The sequence below is a fragment of the Malaclemys terrapin genome, chromosome 20 (assembly GCF_027887155.1).
Source record: "Malaclemys terrapin pileata isolate rMalTer1 chromosome 20, rMalTer1.hap1, whole genome shotgun sequence".
Lineage (NCBI taxonomy): Eukaryota > Metazoa > Chordata > Testudines > Emydidae > Malaclemys > Malaclemys terrapin.
In genome coordinates, this window is record NC_071524.1 from 17,746,713 (window position 1) to 17,773,775 (window position 27,063).

The 27,063-nt window shown below is 57.1% G+C and overlaps 1 protein-coding gene across 1 annotated transcript; it reads left to right on the forward strand.

The window, feature by feature from the left end:
• The first annotated feature begins 1,372 nt into the window (after window positions 1-1,372).
• LOC128826425 (cytochrome P450 2A13-like) lies at window positions 1,373-21,805 on the forward strand. Its single transcript, XM_054009687.1, has 9 exons — window positions 1,373-1,552; window positions 2,029-2,191; window positions 5,228-5,377; window positions 7,476-7,636; window positions 10,059-10,235; window positions 10,395-10,536; window positions 10,927-11,114; window positions 12,557-12,698; window positions 21,204-21,805. Exons 1-9 carry the CDS (start codon window positions 1,373-1,375, stop codon window positions 21,383-21,385), a joined length of 1,485 nt encoding a protein of 494 aa, XP_053865662.1. The 3' UTR covers window positions 21,386-21,805.
• The last annotated feature ends 5,258 nt before the right edge of the window (window positions 21,806-27,063 follow it).

The window sequence follows — 27,063 nt, forward strand, 5'->3', positions numbered from 1 at the left end:
CCCCCAGCAAACGCCATTAACATGCCTTTAAACTTTGTATTAATTAACGCTGCAGGAAAGAAAGAGAAAACAAACCAGTGAAAGCCTCTGGAGTCTAAAGGGTTGAATTAGGGTTTTTTGGTCTTTGGTTGTTTTCTGGGGGGGTGGAAGATGGTAACAGGGTCTCCTTTGTCCATGACTCTATGAGCGAGAGGGAACTTGACGGAGCCGGGCTGGAGTGGGCGTTGCTGCTGTTTTCTAGGCAGCAACATGAGACAAACCCACGCAAAAGGGGCCAGACCTAGAGGCTGGCAAAGGCCGAACGTGCAGCTGCAGCCTCAGGCCTGGGAAATCAGCCGCTTTGGGGCCTCACAAACTTCTGCCAGCTTCTGGTCCCGTTCGTCGTTGTGAACTATGCAGCCTTGGCCAGCGAAGCCAGATTCTTATCAGCCAGGAGGAAAGGGAGAGGGGTGGAAAGCGGAGAAAAAAGGCAGGGAAGGAAAAGGACACACTGGGGAAAGCAGAGGAGCGTCGTCTACACTTGAAATGCTGCACCGGTGCTGCCAGCCCTCCAGGACTGTCCTGGAGTCTCCAGGAATTACAGATTAATTAGAGATCACGTCATTCTGTGAAACCGCCAGGAACACGGGCAGCCACCACTGGCAACCCCGAGCGATGCAGCGGCGATACTTGGGTGCACACTCTACCTACACTGCTGGGAAGGGGTCTCCCCTGGGCGTGGTTAATCCACCGCCCCCAGAAGTGGGAGCTAGGTGGATGGAGGAATTCTGTCTACACCAGGGCCCCGGTTGGCTTAACTACATTGCATAGGGGGAGTGGATTTTTCGCACCCCGAGTGACACAGCTGGGTTGACCTCGCTTTAGTGCAGACCAGCCCGGAGTCTCACATCCCAGGTGGTATCTGGGGGGGCGGGGTGCTCCTGGTCCGGTCAGGACGCTGCAGAGGCGTGAGAGTTTGGAGCAGGAGCCCCCAGGGAGCAGCGGGGGGAAAACAACTGAAATTGTCTGAAGTTGGAGCTTGACAAGTGTCTGTCTGGGATTTTAGAGCTGGCAGGGACTGGTGAGCAGGAGGGCCCCTCACTCCTACGTTCTTGCGTAACGCAGTTTAAAATGCTGCTCCCTCCCGTTACCCGCCCCCCGGCCACGCCCCTGCTGAAAATGGGGAGCGGACCACGGACATCAGCCAGTCCTCGCTGCAGATAGAGGAGATACCGCCGCAGCTTTTCTGCACATGTGGATTTTGGACTCCAGGGCTTTCTCTGGAAGGAGCCCAGACCCGGATTGTGTAATCGGTTGTGCAATCGCGCCGGCCGCCGGCAGAGCGGACTTGATCACAGACGGGCACAGGAGAGGTGGAAGGTCCCAGCCCACCATGGATCTCCTGGGAGCTGTCGCCCTGTTCCTGGTCATCTGCCTGTCCTACCTCCTGCTCCTCTCCACCTGGCGGCAAATGCAGGGCCGGGGGAAAATGCCCCCGGGGCCCCCCCCGCTGCCCCTCCTCGGGAACTTGCTGCAGGTGGAGCTCCGCGACATGCGCAAGTCGCTGATGAAGGTAGGTGGGCTCTTCCCGGGACGACCCAGGGCGCCCTGACCCCGTATGGGTGACCCCGCCCATCGACGGCCAGGGAGCCTTATTAATACCTTGTGATGACCTCGACCCAGGATAGCTATGGGGCAGGGGTGCTGTGTTGGGGGAGAGGAATTGGGGGTTTGAGGGGAGTGGAAGGGGAAGAGAAAGGGTGGGGGTGAGGAGGGTAAGGGGTGGTGTGGAGAAAGGGCAGGAGTGCTGCAATTGGGGGAGGGCGCTCCAGAAGGGTGGGAATGCTGGGAGGGGAGGGGGCTACAGGCAGGGGGAGAGGCTGCTGAGTTGGGGGAAGGGCATGGGGATGCATGTGGGGTGAGGAGGGGGAGTGACAGAAGGTGCCCTGTGTTTGGGGGACCGAGGCTGGTACGTGGGAGTGAGGAGAGGGCTCACGTCCGTCCCCCCGACGCTCCGTCCCCCCGGCCCACACGGCGTCTCCGTCTCAGATCAGCGAGCGCTACGGCCCCGTCTACACCCTCCACCTGGGCCCCCGGCGGGTGGTGGTGCTGTGCGGCTACCAGGCGGTGAAGGAGGCCCTGCTGGACCAGGCCGAGGACTTCAGCGGGCGCGGGGAACAAGCCACCTTCAGCTGGCTCTTCGAGGGCTACGGTCAGTCGTGTGTGCGGGAGGGGAGCGAGCTGGGGGGCGCAGAGGGGGCAGCTCCCGGCCGGGGCTGCGTCCGCTCGGTGCCGAGCCTCTCCGTCTTGGGGGTGCCGAGCTGTCCTGCGACAGCTCAGGAGAACGAGTCCCGCCGCAGGGCAGACGGATGGGAAGCGGGACACCCACCCTAAACCAGCTGTGAGCTCTCTGCTTAGCGTTCATCCCGGATCGTCCTCCGGCACCACACAGCCTTAAGGTGGGGTCACAGGCAGTCCCCTGGGCTCCTCCGATCTAGGGCTGCCACCCCTCCAGGACTGTCTTTAATTAACGAGCCACGTGATGAAACCTCCAGGAATACGTCCAACCAAAATGGGCTGCCCTACTCCAATCTGTCTCGCCACCTAGGTGAGCCCACCTTACGCCAAGAATCACAGCACTACTCAGGTTCCTCCCAAAGGACCCGTCCCGCACCCCTCCCCCACCGCCCCATAGGTCTCGCACCAAAGATGACGCTTGTAGTAAACGGCGGGAAGAGTTATTAACTAGGGAAAGGAAATGAGAGAGACACTTACAAGGTTAAGGCAGGTAAACGCAGAGACACACGAGGGCGTTCTGATTGTAAATTTCAAAAAGGGACAGAAATGTCTAGTGGTTCCCAACCAGGGGGACCAGAGCTCTTCCCGAGGGGACGTCTTCTAGCCATTGGCTGAGTTTTACAACAGGCGACATAAAAAGCACTAGCGAGGTCAATACCAACGAAAATTTCGTACAACGACTTGTTTATACTGCTCTGTGGGCTATCCACGGAAACGTAAGTACCGTATTTATATTCCGTTTGATTTATTTTATAACTACATGGTAAACATGAGCGAGTCGGCCAATTTTCAGTAACCATGTGTCTGGTTTTTGTATTTCTGTTTCTGATTTTGTGAGCAAGTCGTTTTTAAATGAGGTGAAACCTGGGGGTGCGCAAGACGGACCAGGCTGCTGAAAGGGGGACAGTAGTCTGGAAAGATTGAGAACCACTGGAAGCAAAATCTATCTGACCTTTAGAGCTAAGCCAGGCTAAGCACTGGGGATCTTTTCTTTATGACGCGTGATCCTTCCGTCGCCGAATCCAACCAGCATAAAGATTCAGTTCCTCCTGGTTCTTTTCATTCTTTTCCCCCTTTGTGCGGGCAGCTGCAAACTCAGGTGGTGGAAGGAATTCATCTGCTTGACTCATCTTCTTGGAGTAGGGAGAGCAATCAGCCAAGTCTCTGGTCCTCTTTGACGTTCTGCCAGAGTTCGTCTTTTTGTCGATGGGCCTTGCAGGCGGGGCAGGACATAGGCCTTCTGGGAGAGATCGGCACCGTCTCTCTCCTGTCTGGAGATTTGCAGTCCCAGCCGCTTAGAATACAAACACTTCCATAGTGCCGTACACCCTGGGACACAGCTATTCCAGGTGACATGGAGGCAGGCACCAGTTTACAGGGATGGAATAAAGTCGAAACTCTAAACCCATTTTTCGGATTCTAATCCCTATTTTAACAATCCTCTCACAGCTGATCCCGCCTGGCTCCAGCCAGGCAGTTGTCAGGGATCCACTGAGGCACGGGGTCCTTGGCATGGGGGGGTGTAACGATGCTGCCTTTGGTGGGACACTTCTGAGGTACCAATTCAGATTGCTCAGAGCAGGGCCGTCCCAGCACACCATGGCACCAGCCAGACAGAGGGGACTTCGGTCTCACCCCACTGGCTACCCACACGTCACACCAGCAATTCCCTCAGACACTCCAGCTTCCCCGTATCCCCACCAGCGCCATCGTTATGGGGACGAATGGTTATGAAAACCAATCCCCCAGTAAAAGAAAAAAGGTTCTCCTGATCCCAAAGGACCAAGCCCCAGACCCAGGTCAATAGACAAGTCAGATTTTACCCACAAATCTCGCTGTTGCCAATCCCTTAGAATCTAAAATCGAAAGGTTTATTCATAAAAGGAAAAGGATAGAGATGAGAGTTAGAATCGGTTAAATGGAATCAATTACATACAGTAATGGCAAAGTTCTTGGTTCAGGCTTGTAGCAGTGATGAAATAAACTGCAGGTTCAAATCAAGTCTCTGGAACATCCCCAGCTGGGATGGGTCATTCAGTCCTTTGTTCAGAGCTTCCGTTTGTAGCAAAGTCCCTCCGAGATAAGAAGCAGGATTGAAGACATGATGGAGAAGCTGCAGCAGCCTTTGATAGTCTTTCTCTTGTGGGTGGAAACCGCTTGGTTCTCCTGTGCAAGATCACAGCAAGATGGAGTCTGGAGTCACATGGGCAAGTCACATATCCATGCGTGACTCAGTTTGCAGGCCGGCGCATTGTTTACATGTTAGTTTGAACGTTCCCAGGGAAACTCAGATGTGGATTGGCATCTCCTGAAGTCCATGGCCCGTGAAGTGTTTCTTGACTGGGCACTTACTGAGAATAGTCCTTTCTCAAGAAGCTGCCCACATGCTTCGCTCAGGCTACTTAGAATCAAACACAATGAGCTACAAGTACAGAGCCAATATTTACAACTTCAACTACAAAAATGCTACATGCACACAGACAGCAGCATCCTAACCAGCCAAGCAGAACCTTTCCAGAGACACCTCACTCCACAACCTCTGTACAATACTTGCTGCAAACAGATAACAGTGCTTGCGACAATGATCTATATGGTCCCAGGTTATGTGAGTAACGTCACAGGGTGTCTGGCTCGGCCGTTCCCCGCAACTGCGAAAATATTTGCCATCTTTATGCAGCCACAGATCAAAGCAGGGAGCTGCCTCCGACCTGCTCGAGACGCAGAGCTGCAGCTCTCATTGCAAGTTGGAGGGGGGGAAATAGGGACAATATTACCTGGGGAATTGCTGCACAATTCCCCACCGTGCACGTGTGTGTGCATGCCCAGGTGCACGCGCCCCCCCACCGCCGCATTTTGGGGGGCAGGAATTGTCTGTTACGGTGATATGCTTGGACAGCACCCCGTGGCATGTACTGGTTGGGAAATGTGCCTTGCTCTCTCTGCCCCCCAGGAGTGATCTTCGCCAACGGGGAGCGGGCGAAGCAGCTGCGCCGGTTCTCCATCACCACGCTGAGGAACTTCGGGGTGGGGAAGCGAGGCATCGAGGAGCGGATCCTGGAGGAGGCTCATTTCCTGCTGGAAGCCTTGCGGGGCACGAAAGGTTTGTCGTTGCCAGGGCCAGGGAGTCGGGGGCCAGACCCCAGCTGGCGGGAACCGCCCAGAGCTCCACTGGGGTCAATGGGGCCAGATCCCCAGCTGGCGGGAACTGCCCAGAGCTCCACTGAGGTCAGTGAGGCCAGACCCCCAGCTGGCAGGAACCGCCCAGAGCTCCATTGGGGTTAATGGAGCCAGACCCCCAGCTGGCGGGAACCGCCCAGAGCTCCATTGGGGTCAATGGGGCCAGACCCCCAGCTGGCGGGAACCGCCCAGAGCTCCACTGGGGTCAATGGAGGCAGACCCCCAGCTGGCGGGAACCGCCCAGAGCTCCACTGGGGTCAATGGAGGCAGACCCCCAGCTGGCGGGAACCGCCCAGAGCTCCATTGGGGTTAATGGAGCCAGACCCCCAGCTGGCGGGAACCGCCCAGAGCTCCATTGGGGTTAATGGGGGCAGACCCCCAGCTGGTGGGAACCGCCCAGAGCTCCATTGGGGTTAATGGGGGCAGACCCCCAGCTGGCGGGAACCGCCCAGAGCTCCACTGGGGTCAATGGGGCCAGACCCCCAGCTTGTGCGAACCGCCCAGAGCTCCATTGGGGTCAATGGGGCCAGACCCCCAGCTGGTGGGAACTGCCCAGAGCGCCACTGGGGTCAATGGGGCCAGACCCCCAGCTGCTGGGAACCGCCCAGAGCTCCATTGGGGTAAATGGGGCCAGACCCCTAGCTGGCGGGAACTGCCCAGAGCTCCACTGGGGTCAATGGGGCCAGACCCCCAGCTGCTGGGAACCGCCCAGAGCTCCACTGGGGTCAATGGGGCCAGACCCCCAGCTTGTGCGAACCGCCAGGAGCTCCATTGGGGTCAATGGGGCCAGACCCCCAGCTGCTGGGAACCGCCCAGAGCTCCATTTGGGTCAATGGGGCCAGACCCCCAGCTGCTGGGAACTGCCCAGAGCTCCATTGGGATCAATGGGGCCAGACCCCCAGCTGGTGGGAACCGCCCAGAGCTCCATTGGGGTCAATGGGGCCAGACCCCCAGCTGCTGGGAACCGCCCAGAGCTCCATTTGGGTCAATGGGGCCAGACCCCCAGCTGCTGGGAACTGCCCAGAGCTCCATTGGGATCAATGGGGCCAGACCCCCAGCTGGTGGGAACTGCCCAGAGCAACGTTACAGTCAGTGGGGCCAGACCCCCAGCTGGTGGGAACCGCCCAGAGCTCCATTGGGATCAATGGGGCCAGACCCCCAGCTGGTGGGAACCGCCCAGAGCTCCATTGGGATCAATGGGGCCAGACCCCCAGCTGGTGGGAACTGCCCAGAGCTCCATTGGGATCAATGGGGCCAGACCCCCAGCTGGTGGGAACCGCCCAGAGCTCCATTGGGATCAATGGGGCCAGACCCCCAGCTGGTGGGAACTGCCCAGAGCTCCGTTACAGTCAGTGGGGCCAGACCCCCAGCTGGTGTGAACCGCCCAGAGCTCTGTTACAGTCAATGGGGCCAGACCCCCAGCTGGTGTGAACCGCCCAGAGCTCTGTTACAGTCAATGGGGCCAGACCCCCAGCTGGTGCGAATTGTCTTCGCTCTGTTGACCTCGACATCAGTTACACATGGAGGTTCTTACCTGTGGACTTTTGCAAAGATGGTCAGTGTCATAACGTCCACTGTGCCGATGGGGAAACTGAGTCGCGGAGCTGGGCGGGGCCCTACCAGAGGCCAGTGAATGGGGCTCTAGCCCAGTACTCGAGGTGTGGGCTCAGTTCCCTGCTCCGCCGAAGATTGCCTGTCTGACCGGGGCTTAGTCTCCCTGGGGCTCCGTTCCCCGTCGGATAGCCCTGCCCGGCCTTGCAGGGGGGCAGGGAGGGGAGGGACCGCGGCGGCCATGGGGGCAGACAGCAGCGGAGCCGCTCACGGGGGCTGGGCCAGTTCTCCCCCAGGCCTCTTCGTTGCCTCGACACGGTGCTGAGCCGGGTGTGAACAAGGCAGGTAGCGGCTGCAGGATCAGGACAGGAGCGACTTGGGGGGGCTGTGGGATCCATGGAGGTTAGATGGTCTGAGGCACAGCCCCCCGGCTCACCTGTGCCCCACCCAACACTGGTTGTACCCCCTAGGTTTGCCCTTCGACCCCACCTACTTCCTGAGCCGCACGGTGTCCAACGTCATCAGCTCCGTGGTCTTCGGGGACCGGTTCGACTACGAGGACAAGGAGTTCATCTCCCTGCTCTCCATGATGATGGACAGCTTCCACTTCACCGCCACGGCCTGGGGGCAGGTACGCCGCGGGGGGCGGGGGGGGGGGAGCGCCCCAGGCCACGTCCCAGAGAAAGCACAAGTGGGGGCGTTAGCTGGCGTAGGAAAAAGCACAGCATGATTCTGGGGGACAAGAGTTTGAGAGGCAAACGCTGCAGCACGGAAACGCCCCGGGCATGGCGAGATGAGTTTCCTAATGCCCCCAGTCCTGCAGCCAGCCCCGAGGAATTCGTTACTGCACCGGGTCTGACCAGACAGATCGCACAGCGAAAGTTTCAAAAGAGCTGGGCCATTTCCAGCGAGGCTGGCGGTAGGGCAGCAAACACTGTATCTCCGAAATAAGGGGCTGCTTTCATCGCCCCTCGCCCCATCCCGAGATTATTCATAATGAGCAGGACTCACCTACATTCGCCTGGAGTGTTTCTTGCTGCTGGGGACGATGGCAGACTGCCCCAGGGTTACCACTTGGCTGGTGTTTTACCAGCCTGGCTGGGGGTTTTATGGATTTGCCAGTTGGCAGAAAAATAATTTAACCTACTGGTTTGGGGTTTTTTGTTTGTTTTTTTTACATGGGTCTAAAGATTTGCTTTACTCTCCCAATACACCGGGCTCTCTCCTGTTAAACGTTTCTGTGCCCGGCTAAAGATGCTGCCGCTCTACCCATGTCCGCAGTTAAAGCGATCACAGATCACACCCAGAGAAACGGCGGCAGCCGTCTGCCCACCCACACGCCGTGCCCCGTGTAGGCATGCGAGAGAGGGAGGAGACGTGCGAGGCATATTGACTAGCGGCAGGTCAGGGCGATGGTGCGAGTGATCCTACTACATCCCCGGGGGGAAAAGGGCTCGCATCAGAACCTGCACATTCAGTGACAGCTAGCGAAACGGAACAGGCTGGCAAAGATTGGCTGGCAAAACGTGCTGAGAAAACAAACGCCTGCCTGCCCCCCTGGGACGTGCTCTCTCTGGAGGCTAGAAGTGGCTGTTGGAAGGCGATTGCAGAGTTGCCTTGTGGGTGGGGGTGCCGGGTTTTTTTGCAGTTCAAAGGTGGTAACTCTAGGCTACACCCCGGGGAGTACTGACCCCTCCCCTCCCACCAGACAGCCCCCCTTCCTGACCCTGGCCCTTCAGAGCAGCTATACGGCACACAGAGAAAGCAGGGAAAGCAGACGGGACCGTGCGCAAAGTCTGGAGAGGAGTGGAAAGATCCCCCGTGAGCACTGGTCCTCTGCTGCTGAAACACAGGAGAGAAAGCATCCCGGACTGACTGAGTACAGGACACCATGAAATAAGGGACATCCCTTGTAATACGGGGCTGTTGGGAACTCTACCGGGGACGTTCCAGACGACTGGCCAAGAGCTAATGGGTAAATGGGATGATTCGTGTAGTTATCGCCTGTGAGTCTGACATCGATCGCAGGCGAGTGACTGATTCGGGACTCGACTAATGAAGAATGCCAGGAGAGAAATGTAATTAATGCAAATTAATGTGGGTGTAGGAGAAAAGAGCCTGTCAAACTAACCTGGGATCTTTTTTGGAGGCGGTGACAAGTGTGGTTGAAGTTAACAGTGCTGATGGAATCTAGTCAGATCTCTATAACGCGTTTGACTTGGTACTGTGTGACATTTTGATTAGAAAACTAGAAAGCAATCAAATGAACACGGCCCGCATGAAATGGATTAAAAACTGGCTAACTGATAGATCTCAAAATGTAATAGCAAAGGGGGTGTTATCGTCGAGTGGGTCTGTTTCTCAAGGCCCTCTGCTGTTTAACACTTTTATCAATGACCTGGAAGAAAACATCAAATCATCACTGATAACATTTGCAGATGGCACATAAATTGGGAGTAAATAATGAAGAGGGGAGGTCACTGGTACAGAGCGACACGGATCGCTTGATGAGCAGGGCACAAGCAAACAACGTTCATGTTAGCACAGCCAAATGTAAAGAGATCCAGCCAGGAGCAAAGACTGTCGGCCGTACTCATGCTATGGCGGGCTCTGCTTTGGGAAGCAGTGACTCTGAAAAAGATTTGGGGGCCATGGTAGACAATCAGCTGGACGTGAGCTCCCAGCGCGACGCCGGGGCCCAAAGAGCAAATGCGATCCTGGGAGGGACCAACAGGGGAATCACCAGTAGGAGCAGAGAGGTGGTTTTACCTGTGGATTTGGCAACTGGTGGTGCGACCGCTGCTGGGATCCTGTGGCCGTGAGGCCCAGGGCCCTGAGACCTGCCCGGCCCAGGCTGCAGGGATGGGGCGGGAGAGCTGATTAACTAGGGACTGTCCAGACAGCCCAGGGAGCGTGACGAGCTCTGCAGCGATGGATGTGAGATAAAGAGCTAGAAGGGAGGTCCGGGGATGGAGGCATAGGGAGAGGATGTGTATGGGGGCTCTCAACCCCACCCCCTGTTCAGCGGGCTCTCTGCTCTCCCTGCCCCCCAGCTCTACGAGATGTTCTCGGGCACCATGCGCTACCTGCCCGGCCCCCAGCGCGCAGCGTTCAAGCAGCTGGAGGGGCTGGAGAAGTTCATCGAGAGGAAGGTGAAGGCGAACCAGGAGACCCTGGATCCCAACTCCCCTCGGGATTTCATCGACTGCTTCCTGGTCAAAATGCAGCAGGTACCGGCAGGGGGGTTGCGGGAAGGTGATGGGGGCAAGGGGGGCAGTTGGGGACCCCGATTGATGCAGAGCAATGGAGTCACGGATGGATTCCATTCCCAGCCACATCCCCAGAGTTCTCACAAGCATCCTGGCATTTTTTTTCTCATTCTGTTAAAGGAAAAGGAAAATCCTTCCTCTGAGTTTTTCCTGAAGAACATTGTTCTGACAGCGCTCAACGTCTTCTTCGCCGGGACGGAGACCGTCAGCACCACCCTGCGCTACGGCTTCCTGCTCCTGCTGAAATACCCGGAGATCGAAGGTAACGGGAAAGGGAGGACAAAGGAAAGGCAAAGGGCCGGATCCTCAGCTGGGGTAAATCAGCTGGGTTCTGCTGAGGGCAGCGGCGGTTCCTCCCTTTACGCCAGCTCCGGATGGGGCCGGACAGTCACAGCTCGGCAGCGAGTTTGTGTCCTGTCTGTGTCGCTCCGTCGTGAGTCAAAGGAAGCCGACGGTCAGAGAATGCCGGGTCAGCGTTGCTATTTCAGATTCCAATTCTAGGGGCTGGATTCAGATCTCGGTTCCCCCGGGGCTAATCCAGAGCCACCCCCTGACGGCAGTGGGGGCAGGGCCAGATCCTGATCTCGGTTCCCCCCGGGGTCAATCCGGATTCGCACGGGGCCCCCTTTGAGCTGTGCTGACGTCTCTGCAGAAAAGATCCACGAGGAGATCGACCGGGTGATCGGGCGGAACCGCGCCCCGAGCATGGAGGACCGGAGCCAGATGCCCTACACCGATGCCGTCATCCACGAGTTCCAGAGGTTCTGCGACGTCATCCCCATGGGCGTAGCGCGCCGGGTGATCAGGGACACCCAGTTCCGGGGATACACTATTCCCAAGGTAGGGTCCTGGGTGTCTATCCCCCGCCCCACCCCATGGCTGTGTAGAGCTGAGCATTGTCGCTTGGTCTGGATTCCAGCGCAGTGCCGCAGACAGGGCTGGAGCTCAGGACACCTGGGTCTACGCCTGTGTTGCGGGGTACGCGCACCCCGTCCTCTTTTCGGATCGTGAGACCACCACGATTGCAGTCTGCCAGACAACCCTAGACTGGAACGAGCCTGGGTCAGTGGCCAGAGTCAAGATAGCTGCCCTTGTGCTCAGGGCTGTGCAGCCCAATGGCCAGCGTCAGGGGTCACCATCCTGGGGCAGCCGGGGTAGGGGGGCCCGGGCCCTCCCTGCTCCACCGGTTCCCAGCCAAAGGCCCTGTCACTGGTGGGTGTGGTCAGCACCCAGTCAGCGAAGATCCTACCACCACATGCTGACTTTCCTTGGGTGGCAGATACCGCTCACCCCGCCTCCCTGGGCCACTTCCTGCCCTGAGTCCTGACGCAGGGTGCCGTTCACTGTCGGGGGTTGCGGGGAATGCACACCCCGTCACAGCCTGCCTCTGGGAAGTCGTGTGATCTAGTGAGCAGAGACTTACAGGACCTGGCTTTTATTCCAAGCTCTGGCTCACTGTGTGACCTTGGGCACCACCCCATGCCTCAGTTTCCCCCATGTGTCACATTGACAAATGGTGTTAATGATCCCCTCCCCCTTTTGCTATTTACACCGGAAACTCTTTGGGACAGGAAATATTGCTCACTCTGCACGACGCCCGGCACAACGGGGGCCCCCAGTCTCCATCAGGGTCTGTGCAGCGCCTGGCACGACGGGGCCCTGATCGCAGCTGGGGGGGGGGTACCATAATACACCTAATAATAACACTCATCCATGTGGATAAATACCCTTAGCCTGACTTCTAGTGCCATCTTAAACCCCACCCGGTGGGTACGGAAAGCCAGGAGGTTCACGCTGGGTACGGTGTATGGGCCAGCGCCGCTGCTGGTGCACATCAACAAAGCCACAGCCGGTGAGGACCTGGCCCAGTATTATTATTAGTTGTATTTTGTATTCCCATCGTGCCGAGGAGCCGCAGTCACGGACCAGGACCCCACCGCGCTCGGAGCTGTACAAATACACACAAAAGACGCCGCCCCATAGAGCTCTCAATCTCAGTGTTAATCCGTAGGGGCAGCATGGTTCCGTGGTGAGAAGGAGGAGTCCGGACTCCTGGGTTCCCTTCCCAGCTCCAGGAGGAGCAGAGGGCAGTAGCTAGAGCAGAGAGCATTGGGAGACACGTGCCGAGACGTGAACGTCGGATTGTGGCCTGACCAGGCTCCGGCAATTTAATATTTGCTTTTGCTGCAACTTCCTCCCATAGTTAGAATGACCCTGAATTGTGCCCCAACATCCGCGCTGTGCGTTTAATCATTGCTGTTTGTCGCCTTCTCTTCCCCCAGGGGACGGAGGTGTACCCGATGCTGGGATCCGTGCTGTATGACCCCACACAGTTCAGCAGCCCCGACACCTTCGACCCCAGCCATTTCTTGGATGGGAACGGCCAGTTTAAGAAGAGCGACGCCTTCGTGCCCTTCTCAATAGGTACGAATCCCCCGCAGAGCTCGGTTCCGAGCGGCCCAAGCAGCGAGATCTGGGCCTGGCCCAGCCGCCCGCTGCTAGACCTCACCCTGCGTACGGAGAATTGTGAGGCCAGATCCCCAGGCGGTGGAAATCAGTGTCACTCCATTGGGGTCAAGGGGGCTGTTCACACACACTCCGGGGTAGGTGTGTGCTGAAGCGCCGTGGGGAATCGGGGCCTTGTGAGCTCTTTGGGGCAGGGACCGTCTCTCTCCATGGGTCTGTCCAGCGCCTAGCACAAAGGTACCCTGACCTGGGGTGAGGCCGACGGACACACCTGGGGTAATTATCAGCTGTGTGCCACAGAACCAAGCCGAGCGGGTAATTCTTCACTGGCCCCTTTATCGGCGAGACGCGACCACGTCGCAAATTCACATCGATGTTGCCACATTGTTTGTGTCAGGAAAAAAACAAGCCAAAATTCTGAAAAAGTCAAAACGTTGCAACCTTTCCTAAACCAAACATTTCCATTTTTCAGTTGGAAACAACCTGAAGTTTTATAATTTCCTTTCACTTTCCCTTTTTTTAAAATAAAAAATGTTGAAAAATGATCAAAATCAAAGCCCAGGTGTTGAGTTTGTCAGTATAAACCATTTCATTTGACCCGAGACTAAATGTTTTTCAACTATTCGATGTGACGAAAATCTCGAACAATTTCATGTGCAGTTCGACCAGAAACCATTTTCTTCCCCCGACAAATCCGTTTTTCTCCCAGCTGCAGTGCTTGGGGCAGTGGTTTTCGACCTGTGGTCCGTGGGCCCCTGGGGAGCCGCAGAGTAGGTCTAATGTTTCCAAAGGCGTCTGCACCTCCATTTGAAAATGTTTAGAGGTCTGCCAGTGAGAAAAGGTTGAAAGCCACCAGCTTAGAATGCCCATCAAGTCAGGGATTGACCTTTAACCCTCCCAGCACAGCAGTGTCACGCGGCTGCCCCCTCTTCAGACCTTCATACGAACAGCGCCCAATTTCCCCAGCAATCGCCCAGGGCCGGCCCACAACATTTTGGCACCTGAGGCGGGGAGCTCAAATGATGCGCCCATGCCCCCTCGCTTGGGCCAAAACTTTGAAAGGTCTCAATTCTGCCTTCTTCCTGTTCTACTCCTCTCATGGTACCGCTCTGCTACCTACCCCAAGAAAGGAGAACTAACAACTTAAATGCCTTGTTCAGAAATGTTAAATAACACTTAACTTTCAAACGCCTGAACAGCAAATGTAACTTTTCTTGTCTGCATAGTAAACACTGGCATTTGTATCTGTTTGAATAACCAAAGGGGTGCTTTCCGTGCCTTCTTGTTTGCAAAGACTTGAATTGCTTCCTGCTGAAGGTCCACAGTCTGGGCCAGCTCATGCTCTACTGAGATGGTTGCAAGGCCGACCAGCCTCTCCTGTGTCATTGTGGAGCATAGATGTGTTTTTATTAACTTCAGCTTGGAGAAGCTGCGTTCTCCACTGGCAACTGTTACAGGAAGTGTAGAAGTATGCGCAGAGCAACAAAAGCATTTGGAAAGCGGGTGGTCATCTTATTGTGCACACATATTCCAGAACAGCCTTTGGAGTTGATCCTGCTGAAATGCATCTTGAAAGGGCTTTCAGTTCATCACCTAAATCACTCGCATCAATATTGCGCATGTCATCATGTGTCAACACTGTCTCTAGTGCCCTGCATTGCTGGTGTAGGTCTTCTTCAGGTATAGTGAGGAGTTGTCACGGAGTATTGGGGGACTCAGGGCCCTGCACCCCCGACTTCCTGCGATTCACCATGACTCTCAGCCAGCCAGTAAAGCAGAAGGTTTATTTGGATGACAGGAATACAGTCCAAGACAGGTCTTGCAGGCACAGACAACTGGGACCCCCTCAGTTTGGTCCATCTTGGGGTCCCAGCCCCCCTTGGAAGGTCAGAGCCATCTCTGCCCCCCAGCCATCTCTCCAGCCTGCTTCCCACACTCTGCCTTCAGCGACCCCTCCCACAGCCTTTGTCCAGTTTCCCGGGCTAAGGAGTCACCTGGCCTTCAACCCCTCCCTGGGTTCTCGTGTTACACACTTAGGTATGCGCCCTCGGGCTGTCTCCCATCCCCCAATGCAGACTATTCAGCCACACTTCCCTGTCAGCATTCACAGACCACAGTGAGAACAGGCCCAGTTCATCACATCTCTCCCCCCTTCGAGACCGAACTGAGCAGGGTCACTTTAGCCAGTGACCCGGGGAAGTTCGAACCTACCCCCGTTCCCATGGATGCCCCCGCATCCCTCCAGTTCCTTGGTGGGAATTACACCAGGCCCCTTCAGTTTCACACCCCCCCCTTAGGTTGGGGTACTTGATGGCACTCGCAGTTCGCATGTGGGAAGGTTTATGCGGCCTGTGCCCTTTTCCCACCCCCATACCTCTGGGGTTCCAACTGGGCTGTGGTCTTCTCCCAGCGCTCCAGTCTGGAGGTCTGTGCTTTGGGCTCTCTTGGTTTAGAGCCGCCCTTTTAACCTTGGCCACCCTCTGGAAAGGATCCTTTATGCTGGGCAAGGGTCCTAAAGCTGTTTTCCCCTTGTCCCAGGCCTTCCTCCCCCTCTGACAGGGGTCACAGGATCCGCAGTACTGTCGGACAGTAACAAAGACCCCAGGCCAGTAAAAGCTCCGTAGCAGCCTCTGCTGGGTACGCCAGGTTCCCTGGTGCCCTGAGAGGGGAATATCATGGGCCCGGCACAGCAGCTGGCGGCGATACTTCTGGGGTACCACCAGCTGCCTCCTGATCCCCCCTGACTCCATTTCCCCTGGGGGGGCCCATTCTCGGTACAGGAACCCCTTCTCCCACAGGAACCTTTTCCGGCCACCTCGTCCCATGGTCTGTACCGCATTGAGGTCGGCTAGGTCCCTTATCTTCCGCAAGGAGGGGTCTCTCTGTAACTCGGCCTGGAACTCAGCAGCTGGGACAGGGATGGCCACCTGCTCTTCCTTGCCCGCTGGGCCTGAAGCTGCAGCCTCCCTGAGCCGTGTCCCTGGGCGTTCCCTCCCCACCAGGTTAGGGTCCTGCGCCTCAGGCAAGGCACCCCCCCCAAGGCCAGGGCGCAGTGCCCCTCGCCGGCTCTGACTGCGGGTCACAACCAGTGCCTTTTGGGGGTTGCTTGGCCAGTTCTCCAGGTCCCCCCCCATCAATACCTCAGTGGGCAAATACGGGTGCACCCCCACATCCTTGGGGCCCTCCTTGGCCCCCCACTTCAGGTGTACCCTTGCCACGGGTACTTTGACTGGTGTTCCGCCCACCCCCGTCAGGGTCAGGTAGGTGTTGGGCACCACCTGATCTGGGGCCACCACCTCGGGCCGGGCCAGCGTCACCTCTGCGCCCGTATCCCAGTATCCATTGACCTTCCTCCCATCCACCTCCAGGGGAACAAGGTACTCTCTCCGGAGGGACAGCCCCGCGCCTACCATATAAACCAAAAACCCTGAGTCTGGAGCATCCAGCCCCCTAGAGGAGCTGGCCTGGAGCTCTCCTCCCTCCTTAGCAGGTGGTACTCTGCCAGCCCCTCTTCCCTGGGAATGCTGCCTTTCGCCGGGCTGGGTCTCTACCCAGTTAACCCTCTGTGGGTTCGGTCTGCTCAGTCTGTCCCTGAGCCTAGGGCACTGGGCCCGTATGTGGCCCTTTTGTCCACAGTGGTAGCAGCCCATGTCCCATGGGTCCCCTTGAGTAGGTCGGATGGTCCTGATGCCGGATGCTCCCCTCTGATGGGTTTTTTCTGTATTTTCCCATGGGGAGGTCCCATGGTGACTCTCTCTCTGCGTTGTGGTGGGACTGTTCCTTTGGGACTCCTCCCTTTTATCTCCTGACCGGCTCTTTACAAACTCATCAGCCAGCTGCCCGGCGTGTCGCGGGTTCTCTGGCTTTCTGTCCACCAACCACAGCCTCAGGTCGGATGGGCACCGGTCATACAGTTGCTCCAGTACCAGCAGTTTAATCAGGTCCTCCTTCGTCTGGGCCCCACCAGCCCACTTGCTTGCGTATCTCTCCATGCGGGCGGCTAGTTGCAGATATGAGATCTCAGGGGTTTTATCTTGACTCCGGAACCTTTCCCGGTACATCTCAGGAGTCAGCCCAAACTCTCGTAGCAGGGCCCTTTTGAATAGTTCGTAGTCCCCTTTCTCTGCCTCTCCCAGTTGGCGGTACAATGCCACGGATTTGGGGTCCAGTAAGGGGGTAAGGACCCGGAGTCTGTCCGCGGGGTCCACACGGTGCAGCTCGCAGGCCGTCTCAAAGGCCTCCAGGAAGTCATCCATGTCCTCCCCCTCCTTGTATGGGGCCATGATGCACTTATCAAAGCTCCGTGCAGTCCTGGGTCCCCCCTCACTCACCGCAGCCGGGGGTTCGCTGCCCTTCAATCTCGCCAGTTCCAGGTCATGCTGACGCTGTCTCTCATTCTCCTCCCGTTCACGCTGATGCTGTCTCTCTTTCTCCTCCCGTTCATGCTGACGCTGTCTCTCTTCATGCTGTCTCTGTTGTTCACGATCCTCCAGCTCTCTCAGTTTTAGCTCTTTCTCCCATTCCAGCCAATTCCGCTCCCCGGATGCCGAACGCCGCCGGGAGGATCCTCTGCTGGCCGGTGGGCTTCGCCGGGGGGACCCCCTGCTGGCCGGGGGGTTCACGGCGCCTTCGGTATTTGCTGGGCTCCTCCCCACCCTTCCCCTAGGCATAGGAAGGAGGGGTCTCGGGAAGCCCTCAGCAGCCGGCTGACCACTCCCAGCTGGGACAGACACTGGTGCCTGCGCTGCATTTGCCAGGCTGCTTCCCTGAGACACAGGGATCAGTTCATTCGCGCGATCTTCCGCCTCCAGCTGGGCAATGAGCTGTTCTTTGGTGAGCCTCCCAATGCGCAGCTGCCTCTGCTTGCACAGCTCCACCAGGTCGCTCTTAAGCCGCTTGGCATACATCTTCCTGCTGGCCACTCACCGGCCTGTGTGCTCACAGCTCCCCACAGTTCCCAGGGGGCCCCCTAGTGTGCCAGCCCTTCTCGAGGTCACCACCTCTCTGCCAGGGTCGAGCTGCAGACTCCTCCGCCCCTGGGACCACTCGCTGCGATCCCCCCGGGGGACCCTGTTACTGCAAAAGTCCTTCTCGCTGGTCACACACTCCCAGGGGTAATAACCGTCTCTCTCTCACTCTTCAGCACGCCTGGTCCCCGTCAATCCCCCTTCGTTTTACTGCTCCCCAGTCACTTACTGCAGGAAGCGCCGTCCACGGGGTGCAGTAGATCCCACCGCTGCCACCAGTTGTCACGGAGTATTGGGGGACTCAGGGCCCTGCACCCCCGACTTCCTGCGATTCACCATGACTCTCAGCCAGCCAGTAAAGCAGAAGGTTTATTTGGATGACAGGAATACAGTCCAAGACAGGTCTTGCAGGCACAGACAACTGGGACCCCCTCAGTTTGGTCCATCTTGGGGTCCCAGCCCCCCTTGGAAGGTCAGAGCCATCTCTGCCCCCCAGCCATCTCTCCAGCCTGCTTCCCACACTCTGCCTTCAGCGACCCCTCCCACAGCCTTTGTCCAGTTTCCCGGGCTAAGGAGTCACCTGGCCTTCAACCCCTCCCTGGGTTCTCGTGTTACACACTTAGGTATGCGCCCTCGGGCTGTCTCCCATCCCCCAATGCAGACTATTCAGCCACACTTCCCTGTCAGCATTCACAGACCACAGTGAGAACAGGCCCAGTTCGTCACAGGAGTTTTGGAATATCCTACAACATCCCAAATATACTGCTGTGTTCCTTGAGCTGCATGAAACTTTCTTCAACTGACTGTATTGCACAATCTAGCACCTGGTTAGAGAATTCAACTTTCCATTGTTGTTTGGGGTCTCTTATGGGATTATCCTGTGCCTCGTAATCAAAATGTCGTCTTCTTCGGTGACTCTTGTATTCTTGAATGAGTGGGGAAATAGCTTCAGTGTGACATTCCTCTGCCGACTTCTGTTCACTCTTCAGAACGTTTTGAAATCCCTCATCTGACCAGTAAGACTGTGGGTATGACTTTGCTTTGTCCAGTTGTTCCATTGCTCCAGATATATTAAGGTCAATGCTTTGGAGTCTCTTGCTTACAACGTTTATTTCAAACAGTATGTCATGCCACAACACTAAGCCACACAGAAATCTGAAGTTATGTATGTTCCTGGTGATTCCATTTCCCTCTGCCACTGTTCTCCCACGAACAGTTCCTGTCCTAGCATTATCCTCCATAATGTCATCCTCTATCTTCCCAATCTGGTGTTTGATCGGCTTTATCGCCTCCACTCGCCTTTCCCATCGTGTGGCACTCACTGTGAGAGGATGTTCCCAGATGTTGCTTCAAAATTTGCCATCAATGAATTGATGCAGAGAAAAATACATAGATGCTTTGAGTTACATTAAAAAATTCAGCAGCCTCACTAGAAGCTGATGCTGCATCATTGACCACCGAGTTCAATGAATGAGAACTGCATGGGACAAAAAAAGCCCGAGGGTTTAACTCTCAGATCCATGTCTGGACTCCTCTGTTCTTTCCTCTCATGTTGGCACCATTATCGTAGCCCTGACCTCTCATGTCAGCTATCACAATTCCCGTATCTTCCAGCTTTTTAAGAAGCACATTTGTCATATCAGCTCCTGTAGTATGATCAATGTCAATAAATTCTAGAAAATGCTCTCTGACAGTCACCATTGCAGGGACATTTCCACTAGGTTCTGTTGTTGATACAAAATGCACCATTAAAGTCATTTGTTCCGTATGGCTGATGTCAGGTGTGCAGTCCAGAATAACAGAGTAATATCTTGCTGGCTTCAAATCTGCCACAATCTTCTGTTGGACTGTTGTTGCCAGTAACTGTATGATCTCATTTTGAATTGTTTTTCCGAGGTAGTGGGGTGTGTCCATTTCTTGGGTGGTGACTCTTCTTAGATGCTCCTGGAGTCACATCTTCAAACTCAGCCATCAGCTCCACAATTTTAAGGAAGTTTCCATTGTTTGGCACATACAGCTGATCTGAAGTGCCACACAGTGCTAGGTTTTGGGTAGCAAGCATTCTCACAATGGCAATGAGCCTTTTCAGAGCATTTTGCCAGTAAAGAGACTCTGATGCAATCTTCTCTTGATGCTGATCATCTATGGTGTCCTTTAACCTTAGTCTCAACTCAAGCTCTTTCCACCTATGGAGTACTCTCTGGTGATTTGCTGCCTTCTCATGACATGCCAGATTTCGAGCCAGATTTTTCCAGTCCTTTGTTCCTGTAGAAGCCAATGTGGCTGGAACATTAGACTGGAAGAGTTTGCAACAAAAACAGTATGCAGCATTCTGGGTTTTCGAGTACATAAGCCATGGCCTCTTCACTTTGTCACCATTGGGGATTTCACGCCAGTAATGTGTTGGATGGAAACTTCTATTTTCATTGTCTTTGGGGAACATGAAGTTTTTCACTTGCTGTGGCCCATGCAGTACAAGGAAGTCCCTCAGGCTACTGCTCAAATGGGTCCACAGTCCTGGATCATCTTGACTTAAGGAACTAAACTCAGCAGCAGCTGTTTCTTGCGTCTCCACCACACTCTTCTCTGATCTACACTTTTCTTCAGGAATGTGCAGGTTACACCCATTGGAGATGGAGATATGGAGGCTGCAGTAGCTGCCAGGTCCCCTGCACTCTGACTAACGGGAAGATCAGGCATCTCCTCACCACTCACATCCTCACTGGGGCCGGAAGGCTCACCGTGAACATTTGTGTCTATGTATCTCAGGAGAGTTCCTTCCTGCTTAGATAGAAAAGCTTCCTTTGCTTTCTTTCTTTTTCTGAATGCTGCCCCAGAGGGGCGTTTTCTTCTTTCACTCATGACTGCTGTTCTGTGCCAGCTAGAGTGGCTCTCAACACTCAGTTGAAGGGGACAAATAAGCAGGCTGGTAGCAGGGCCTGAGTGAGGAGAGATCAGTGTCTTAAGGGCCTAACTGGCTCCTACTACTTCAGTTGACCACCTGTTCTCCTCAAGTGGGTTCAGGGAAGCAGCAGGAAACAGGAAGCTCCCTGAGAAGCTGGTGTGAATCAGTCCAGGCTCCTGGGGGTGCTCGAGAGGTACATAAGAGGCTCCTCCTCCTCTCTCTCCCTGCAGCTCCTGCTGCTTTCTGTTATTCCCTCTCACCTTTTCGCCTGCCTGCCTGTTACGTCTCTTGTGCCCTCCTTCCTCCAGCACAGCACTCCACGATCTCTGTGCATCTTGAGCAGAGAGGATACATAGGCACCAGCAGCAGACACAATTTTCGACACTCTGGGTCCTAGTGGCGCCCCCCCGCCCCCAGTCTGGCCCCTAAGGCGGCCACCTCCGTTCGCCTCATGGTAAGGCCAGTCCTGCCGCCACTGCTCCAGACTGGGGCAGAGTTTGGACAAGGGGTTAGACCCCCTCCCAGAGTCTCACCTGCCCCTGGCACCCTGCTGCGGCCGGGCCATGACGCCTCCCTTGTCTTCTCTCCTAGGGAAGAGGTATTGTTTCGGGGAGATGCTGGCACGCATGGAACTCTTCATCTTCCTCACCAGCATCCTGCAGAACTTCCGCTTCCGCTCCCCCGTGGAGCCCAAAGACATCGACATCTCCCCGAAGCTGGTCGGGTTCGCCACCCTGCCCCGCAGCTACGAGATGTGCCTGGTCCCGCGCTAGCAGCCCCGCGGAGCCAGACGGGATTTCTGGGGGCAGCCTTGGGGAGGGAGGGGAAGGGCGAAAGCTGGGGATGTCAGGGGCCAGAGCAGCCGGGGACAGCTGCTGGCCTGCTCCCCAGCTTACCGCGCTGTTCAGCGACCCACGAGCCCCGCTACACAGCATGAACATTTTGAGTGGCCACTGCCGCTGACTGGCTGCTGGTTTCGCAGTTTGGCTTATAAACCTGGCCCCCTGCAGCAGATCGGTGGCTGCCCAACGCATGCCAGGCCCGCAGCTGTGCTTGCCCTTGTTCCCATCCCTCCTCCAGCCCTGTTCCAGCCCTTGGTCCAGTCCCTTGTTCCCGTCCCTCCTCCAGCCCTGTTCCAGCCCTTGGTCCAGTCCCTTGTTCCCGTCCCTCCTCCAGCCCTGTCCCAGCCCTTGGTCCAGTCCCTTGTTCCCGTCCCTCCTCCAGCCCTGTTCCAGCCCTTGGTCCAGTCCCTTGTTCCCGTCCCTCCTCCAGCACTGTTCCAGCCCTTGTTCCCGTCCCTCCTCCAGCCCTGTTCCAGCCCTTGGTCCAGTCCCTTGTTCCCGTCCCTCCTCCAGCCCTGTTCCAGCCCTTGGTCCAGTCCCTTGTTCCCGTCCCTCCTCCAGCCCTGTTCCAGCCCTTGGTCCAGTCCCTTGTTCCCGTCCCTCCTCCAGCCCTGTTCCAGCCCTTGGTCCAGTCCCTTGTTCCCGTCCCTCCTCCAGCCCTGTTCCAGCCCTTGGTCCAGTCCCTTGTTCCCGTCCCTTCTCCAGCCCTGTTCCAGCCCTTGGTCCAGTCCCTTGTTCCCGTCCCTCCTCCAGCCCTGTTCCAGCCCTTGGTCCAGTCCCTTGTTCCCGTCCCTCCTCCAGCCCTGTTCCAGCCCTTGGTCCAGTCCCTTGTTCCCGTCCCTCCTCCAGCCCTGTTCCAGCCCTTGGTCCAGTCCCTTGTTCCCGTCCCTCCTCCAGCCCTGTCCCAGCCCTTGGTCCAGTCCCTTGTTCCCGTCCCTCCTCCAGCCCTGTTCCAGCCCTTGGTCCAGTCCCTTGTTCCCGTCCCTCCTCCAGCCCTGTTCCAGCCCTTGTTCCCGTCCCTCCTCCAGCCCTGTTCCAGCCCTTGGTCCAGTCCCTTGTTCCCGTCCCTCCTCCAGCCCTGTTCCAGCCCTTGGTCCAGTCCCTTGTTCCCGTCCCTCCTCCAGCCCTGTTCCAGCCCTTGGTCCAGTCCCTTGTTCCCGTCCCTCCTCCAGCCCTGTTCCAGCCCTTGGTCCAGTCCCTTGTTCCCGTCCCTCCTCCAGCCCTGTTCCAGCCCTTGGTCCAGTCCCTTGTTCCCGTCCCTCCTCCAGCCCTGTTCCAGCCCTTGGTCCAGTCCCTTGTTCCCGTCCCTCCTCCAGCCCTGTTCCAGCCCTTGGTCCAGTCCCTTGTTCCCGTCCCTCCTCCAGCCCTGTTCCAGCCCTTGGTCCAGTCCCTTGTTCCCGTCCCTCCTCCAGCCCTGTTCCAGCCCTTGGTCCAGTCCCTTGTTCCCGTCCCTCCTCCAGTCCCTTGTTCCCGTCCCTCCTCCAGCCCTTGCTCCAGCCTCTGCTGCACCTTCTGCTCCTTCCTTCAGACTTCTGGCTTCAACCCCCGGCTCCACCCTCTGGCTTACGACTCCGGGTGAGCCGCCGGTTCCAGCACTTGGCTTCTGTCTCTCTGCTCCTGATCCTGGCTTACGACTGCGGCTGACCCCCGCCGGCGCTGGCATTTGGCTTCTGTTCCTCCGGTTCTACTGACCCTCGGCTCGATTCCTGGAGTCCCCACACCCTGCACCCAGCTCTAACCGGTGGGCCCAACTCTCCCCTTCGCCACTTGGCCGGACCGCTGGGCAACAGGGGATGGGGGGTGAAAGGCCCAACCGGTTACCATGTTGTGAACGGGACCCGATGGAAGACGGAGCCAATAGGGTCCCTCTGGCTGTGTGAAACTGCCCATTCGGGGCTAGAGGGGGACTTAGGTTTCCCATTTGCACAAGGGTGGTGGTGGTGAGCGCTCCCCTTTTAAATAGACACCTTTTCACACCGCTAGATGGTCAGGGAGACCACCCAGGCCTGTGCGTTCGTATGGGGTGGAGATCACTCGTGAGGAGAGCCATGACGGTGTCTGTATCCGCATGAGCCCAATTTCCAACTGAGCCCAGTTCCCACACAGGCATCTGATCTATCCCTTGCCTGCCACTCCAGCGGGCTCTGTGCCCAAGAAGCCTGTCGCTCGTCTTCCTCCCCTCCACGGCAGCTTCTCTTAACTTTCTCCTCAGGCACACGCCACCCAGCTCCTCAGCCCTGCATTCGCAACCGGGAACCCTCTGTTAACCCTCAGCTCTGCCCTGCCAGGCGGCCGCCAACTTTCTCCGCAGCTGCTTGGACTGCAGAAAAGGGCTCCGTTCGCCCGCTGTGGGGCGCCTCAGGGCTGGTCTACACTTAAAAAACTGCAGCCGTGCCAGTGTAGTGCTACTGTCCTGACAGGAGAACTGCTCCCGTTGGCGTAGCTACTGCCTCTCGTCGGGCTGACTAACGACGTCGACATGAGAAGCTCTCCTGCCAAACTAGCGCTGCCCACACCGGGAGCTAGGTCGGTATGACTGTATCGCCCGGGGGGCGGGGGGGGGGTGTTCCTCCTGGCACCTCTTCCTGGCACCTTTTAAAATATGCCCCACAATGCAACATTCTCTTTCGCTTTGGTTACGTGGTATTTACAAGCCCCTTTTCTGGCAGCTTGGAGGAATATGCTCCTGGGAAAAATTCTGCTCCGCGTTGGGTTGCTCTAAATCTGGAGTAATTCCACTGGCCTTGGTGGAACTCTTTGGGTTTACACTGGTTTCCTTGAGAGCAGAACTTGGACCCATTTGGGGCGAGTGGGTGAGGTTCTGGTTGGAATATAACCCGCACTCCATCACGCCTACCAAAACCCGCTGCTGGTGTGCTAACCCACTGCCTAGCACGCTGAGCAGTAATGTCTCCTTGTTTTCTTGCACTGTCTCTAGCCGTCTGTTGTCTCGTGCCTTATATTTGGATTGTAAGCCATTTGGGCCAGGCACTGTCCTTTTGTTCTGTGTTTGTACAGCGCCTAGCACCATGGGGGCCTGGCCCATGCCGGGGTCTCCTGAGCGCTATCACAACACAAACAATAAATGGATGGCTATCGGACGGCAGACTGGGAGTCGATTCTTCTCTCACTTACACCATCTGTACCGGGATGCGATGCCATTGAGTTCAGTGTAGTTTTTCTGGATTAAGCTCCACGGAAGGCAATGGGAGCACGCCGATTTAGCCCAGCAGAGGATGTGACTTATTTTGTGCTAGGAAAGTGACGGTTGGATTGGAAGATTCTCAAGAGGGCTAGGAACAGAGAGGGCCCAGAAGGAGCCAGTATCGCCGGCTGGGGTGCCGCTGAGGATCTCAGAGACTTTGGCAGCATCTGGGTATGTGATGGACAAAGCTGGGTCAAGCAGGAGAAGAGGGTGGCTAAGGTCCAACGAGGAAGTCGAGCTACATTTTGCCGTGGGAAGAATGAGTCTGATTCTCCACTGACCAGTCTCATGCGTGGCCAGTGCAAAGGGGAAGGTAACAGAAGGTTAGGGTTACCATATTTCCATAAGCAAAAAAGAGACACTGGGGGGGAGGAGCCCCGCTCTAGCCCCGCCCCTGCCCCACCCCCATCCACTCCCTCCCACTTCCCACCCCCTGATTGCCCCCCTCAGAACCCCCAACCCCCCCTGCTCCTTGTCCCCTGACTGCCCCCTCCTGGGACCCCTGCCACTAGCTGCCCCCTAGGACTCCACCCCCTATCTAAGCCGCCCTGCTTCTTGTCCCCTGACTGCCCCCTCCTGAGAACCCCCTACGACCCTACCTGTCCCCTGACTGCCCCAACTCTTATCCACAACCCCACCCCATATTCACACCCCGCCCCCAGACAGACCCCCGGGGACTCCCACGCCCTATCCAACTGCTCCCCGCCCCCAGCAGGACCCCCAGAACTCCTGATCCATCCAACCCCCTCTGCTACCTGCCTGCCTCAACCCCTCTCCACACCCCTGCCCCCGACAGCCCCCCCAGAACCCCAGACCCATCTAACCCCCCCTGCTCCCTGTCCCTGACTGTCCCAACCCCTCTCCACACCCCTGCCCCCTGACAGCCCCCCCAGACCCATCTAACCCCCCGCTCCCTGTCCCTGACTGTCCCAACCCCTCTCCACACCCCTGCCCCCCTGACAGCCCCCCAGACCCATCTAACCCCCCCCCCGTCCCCTGACCAAGGCCGGCTTTAAAGAGCCCAGGAATCGGGCTGCGCTCCAGCCAGGGTTGCGGGGCTTGGGGCCGGGCCGGAGGTGCTGGGGCCGGAGCTGGGCCGGAGCCGCTGGGGCAGCCGGGCGCCGTTCGGCCCAGGCCGGAGGGAGCCGCTTGGCCAGGGCCGCGCCTCCCCGGAGCTCTCCTCCTCGCACCCCCCCCCACCCCAGCTTACCTGCTGCTGCCTCCCGCCTGCCCCTGCTTCTTTTCAGACTTCCCGCGAAGATCTGATTGGCGGGAAGCAGGGGAGGGGGAGGAGCAGGGGGCGGAGCATTCAGGGGAGGGGGAGGAGCATGGGGCGGAGTGTTCAGGGGAGGGGAGGAGCAGGTGGGCGGAGCGTTCAGGGGAGGGGGAGGAGCATGGGGCGGAGTGTTCAGGGGAGGGGAGGAGCATGGGGCGGAGAGTTCAGGGGAGGGGAGGAGCAGGTGGGCGGAGCGTTTGGGGGAGGGGAGGAGCAGGTGGGCGGAGCGTTCAGGGGAGGGGGAGGAGCATGGGGCGGAGTGTTCAGGGGAGGGGAGGAGCAGGTGGGCGGAGCGTTCAGGGGAGGGGGAGGAGCAGGTGGGCGGAGTGTTCAGGGGAGGGGGAGGAGCATGGGGCGGAGTGTTCAGGGGAGGGGGAGGAGCATGGGGCGGAGCGTTCAGGGGAGGGGGAGGAGCAGGTGGGCGGAGTGTTCAGGGGAGTGGCGGAGGGGGAAGACAGCTGCGGGGCCGGACAGCGTGGTAAGACTGCAGGGGATGGGGGGAGCCGGAAAGGGGAGAGGGGGAGACTGTCTCCTTATAATGGAAGCTAGTTTGACCAGGATGGCTGCTGCGGGACTGCAAGACCAGCTCTGTTGCTTGCCTTTTGAACTCTGGAAATGTGTATCCTATAATATAGGGTGCCCAGACAGCAACTGTGAAAAAACGGGACAGGTGGTGGAGGGTAATAGGCACCTATGTAAGAAAAAGTCCCAAGAAACGGGACTGTCCCTTTGAAAACGGACAGCTGGTCACCCTACTATAACGTCGCTCTTTGTCCGGGCCGTCCGTACTAACGATGAGAGATGTCTTTATTGCCGTGTGATCTGTTTAGCATGGAACTTCAAGCTGTTGCCCCAGGCCAGGGAAAACCTGGTATTACCCAGGTTGTACGGGGGGTTGATGTATTTGGGGAATAATATTAACCACAATTTTGCTTGTTCTTTAACCCAAAGGCCCCAATTCATATTAGGCAAAAGACAGAATAACTATGTGCCAGCCTCCCTTTACCCTGTGCTGGAAGGTACATTTCTGCAATTGGCTTTTAATGTGTGAGGGCTTTAAAAAAATGGGTCTTTAAAAAGTAGTTTTTAAGGTTTAAATTGTTGTTTGTGATTTAGGGCATATGCAGG

Bases quoted from the DNA above. Each gene is read 5' to 3' on its own strand.
- LOC128826425 (XM_054009687.1), top strand. From the start codon at position 1,373: ATGGATCTCCTGGGAGCTGTCGCCCTGTTCCTGGTCATCTGCCTGTCC. The intron at 5,378-7,475 runs GTTTGTCGTTGC...TGTACCCCCTAG, and splicing joins AGCCTTGCGGGGCACGAAAG to GTTTGCCCTTCGACCCCACC. The intron at 10,537-10,926 runs GTAACGGGAAAG...ACGTCTCTGCAG, and splicing joins GAAATACCCGGAGATCGAAG to AAAAGATCCACGAGGAGATC.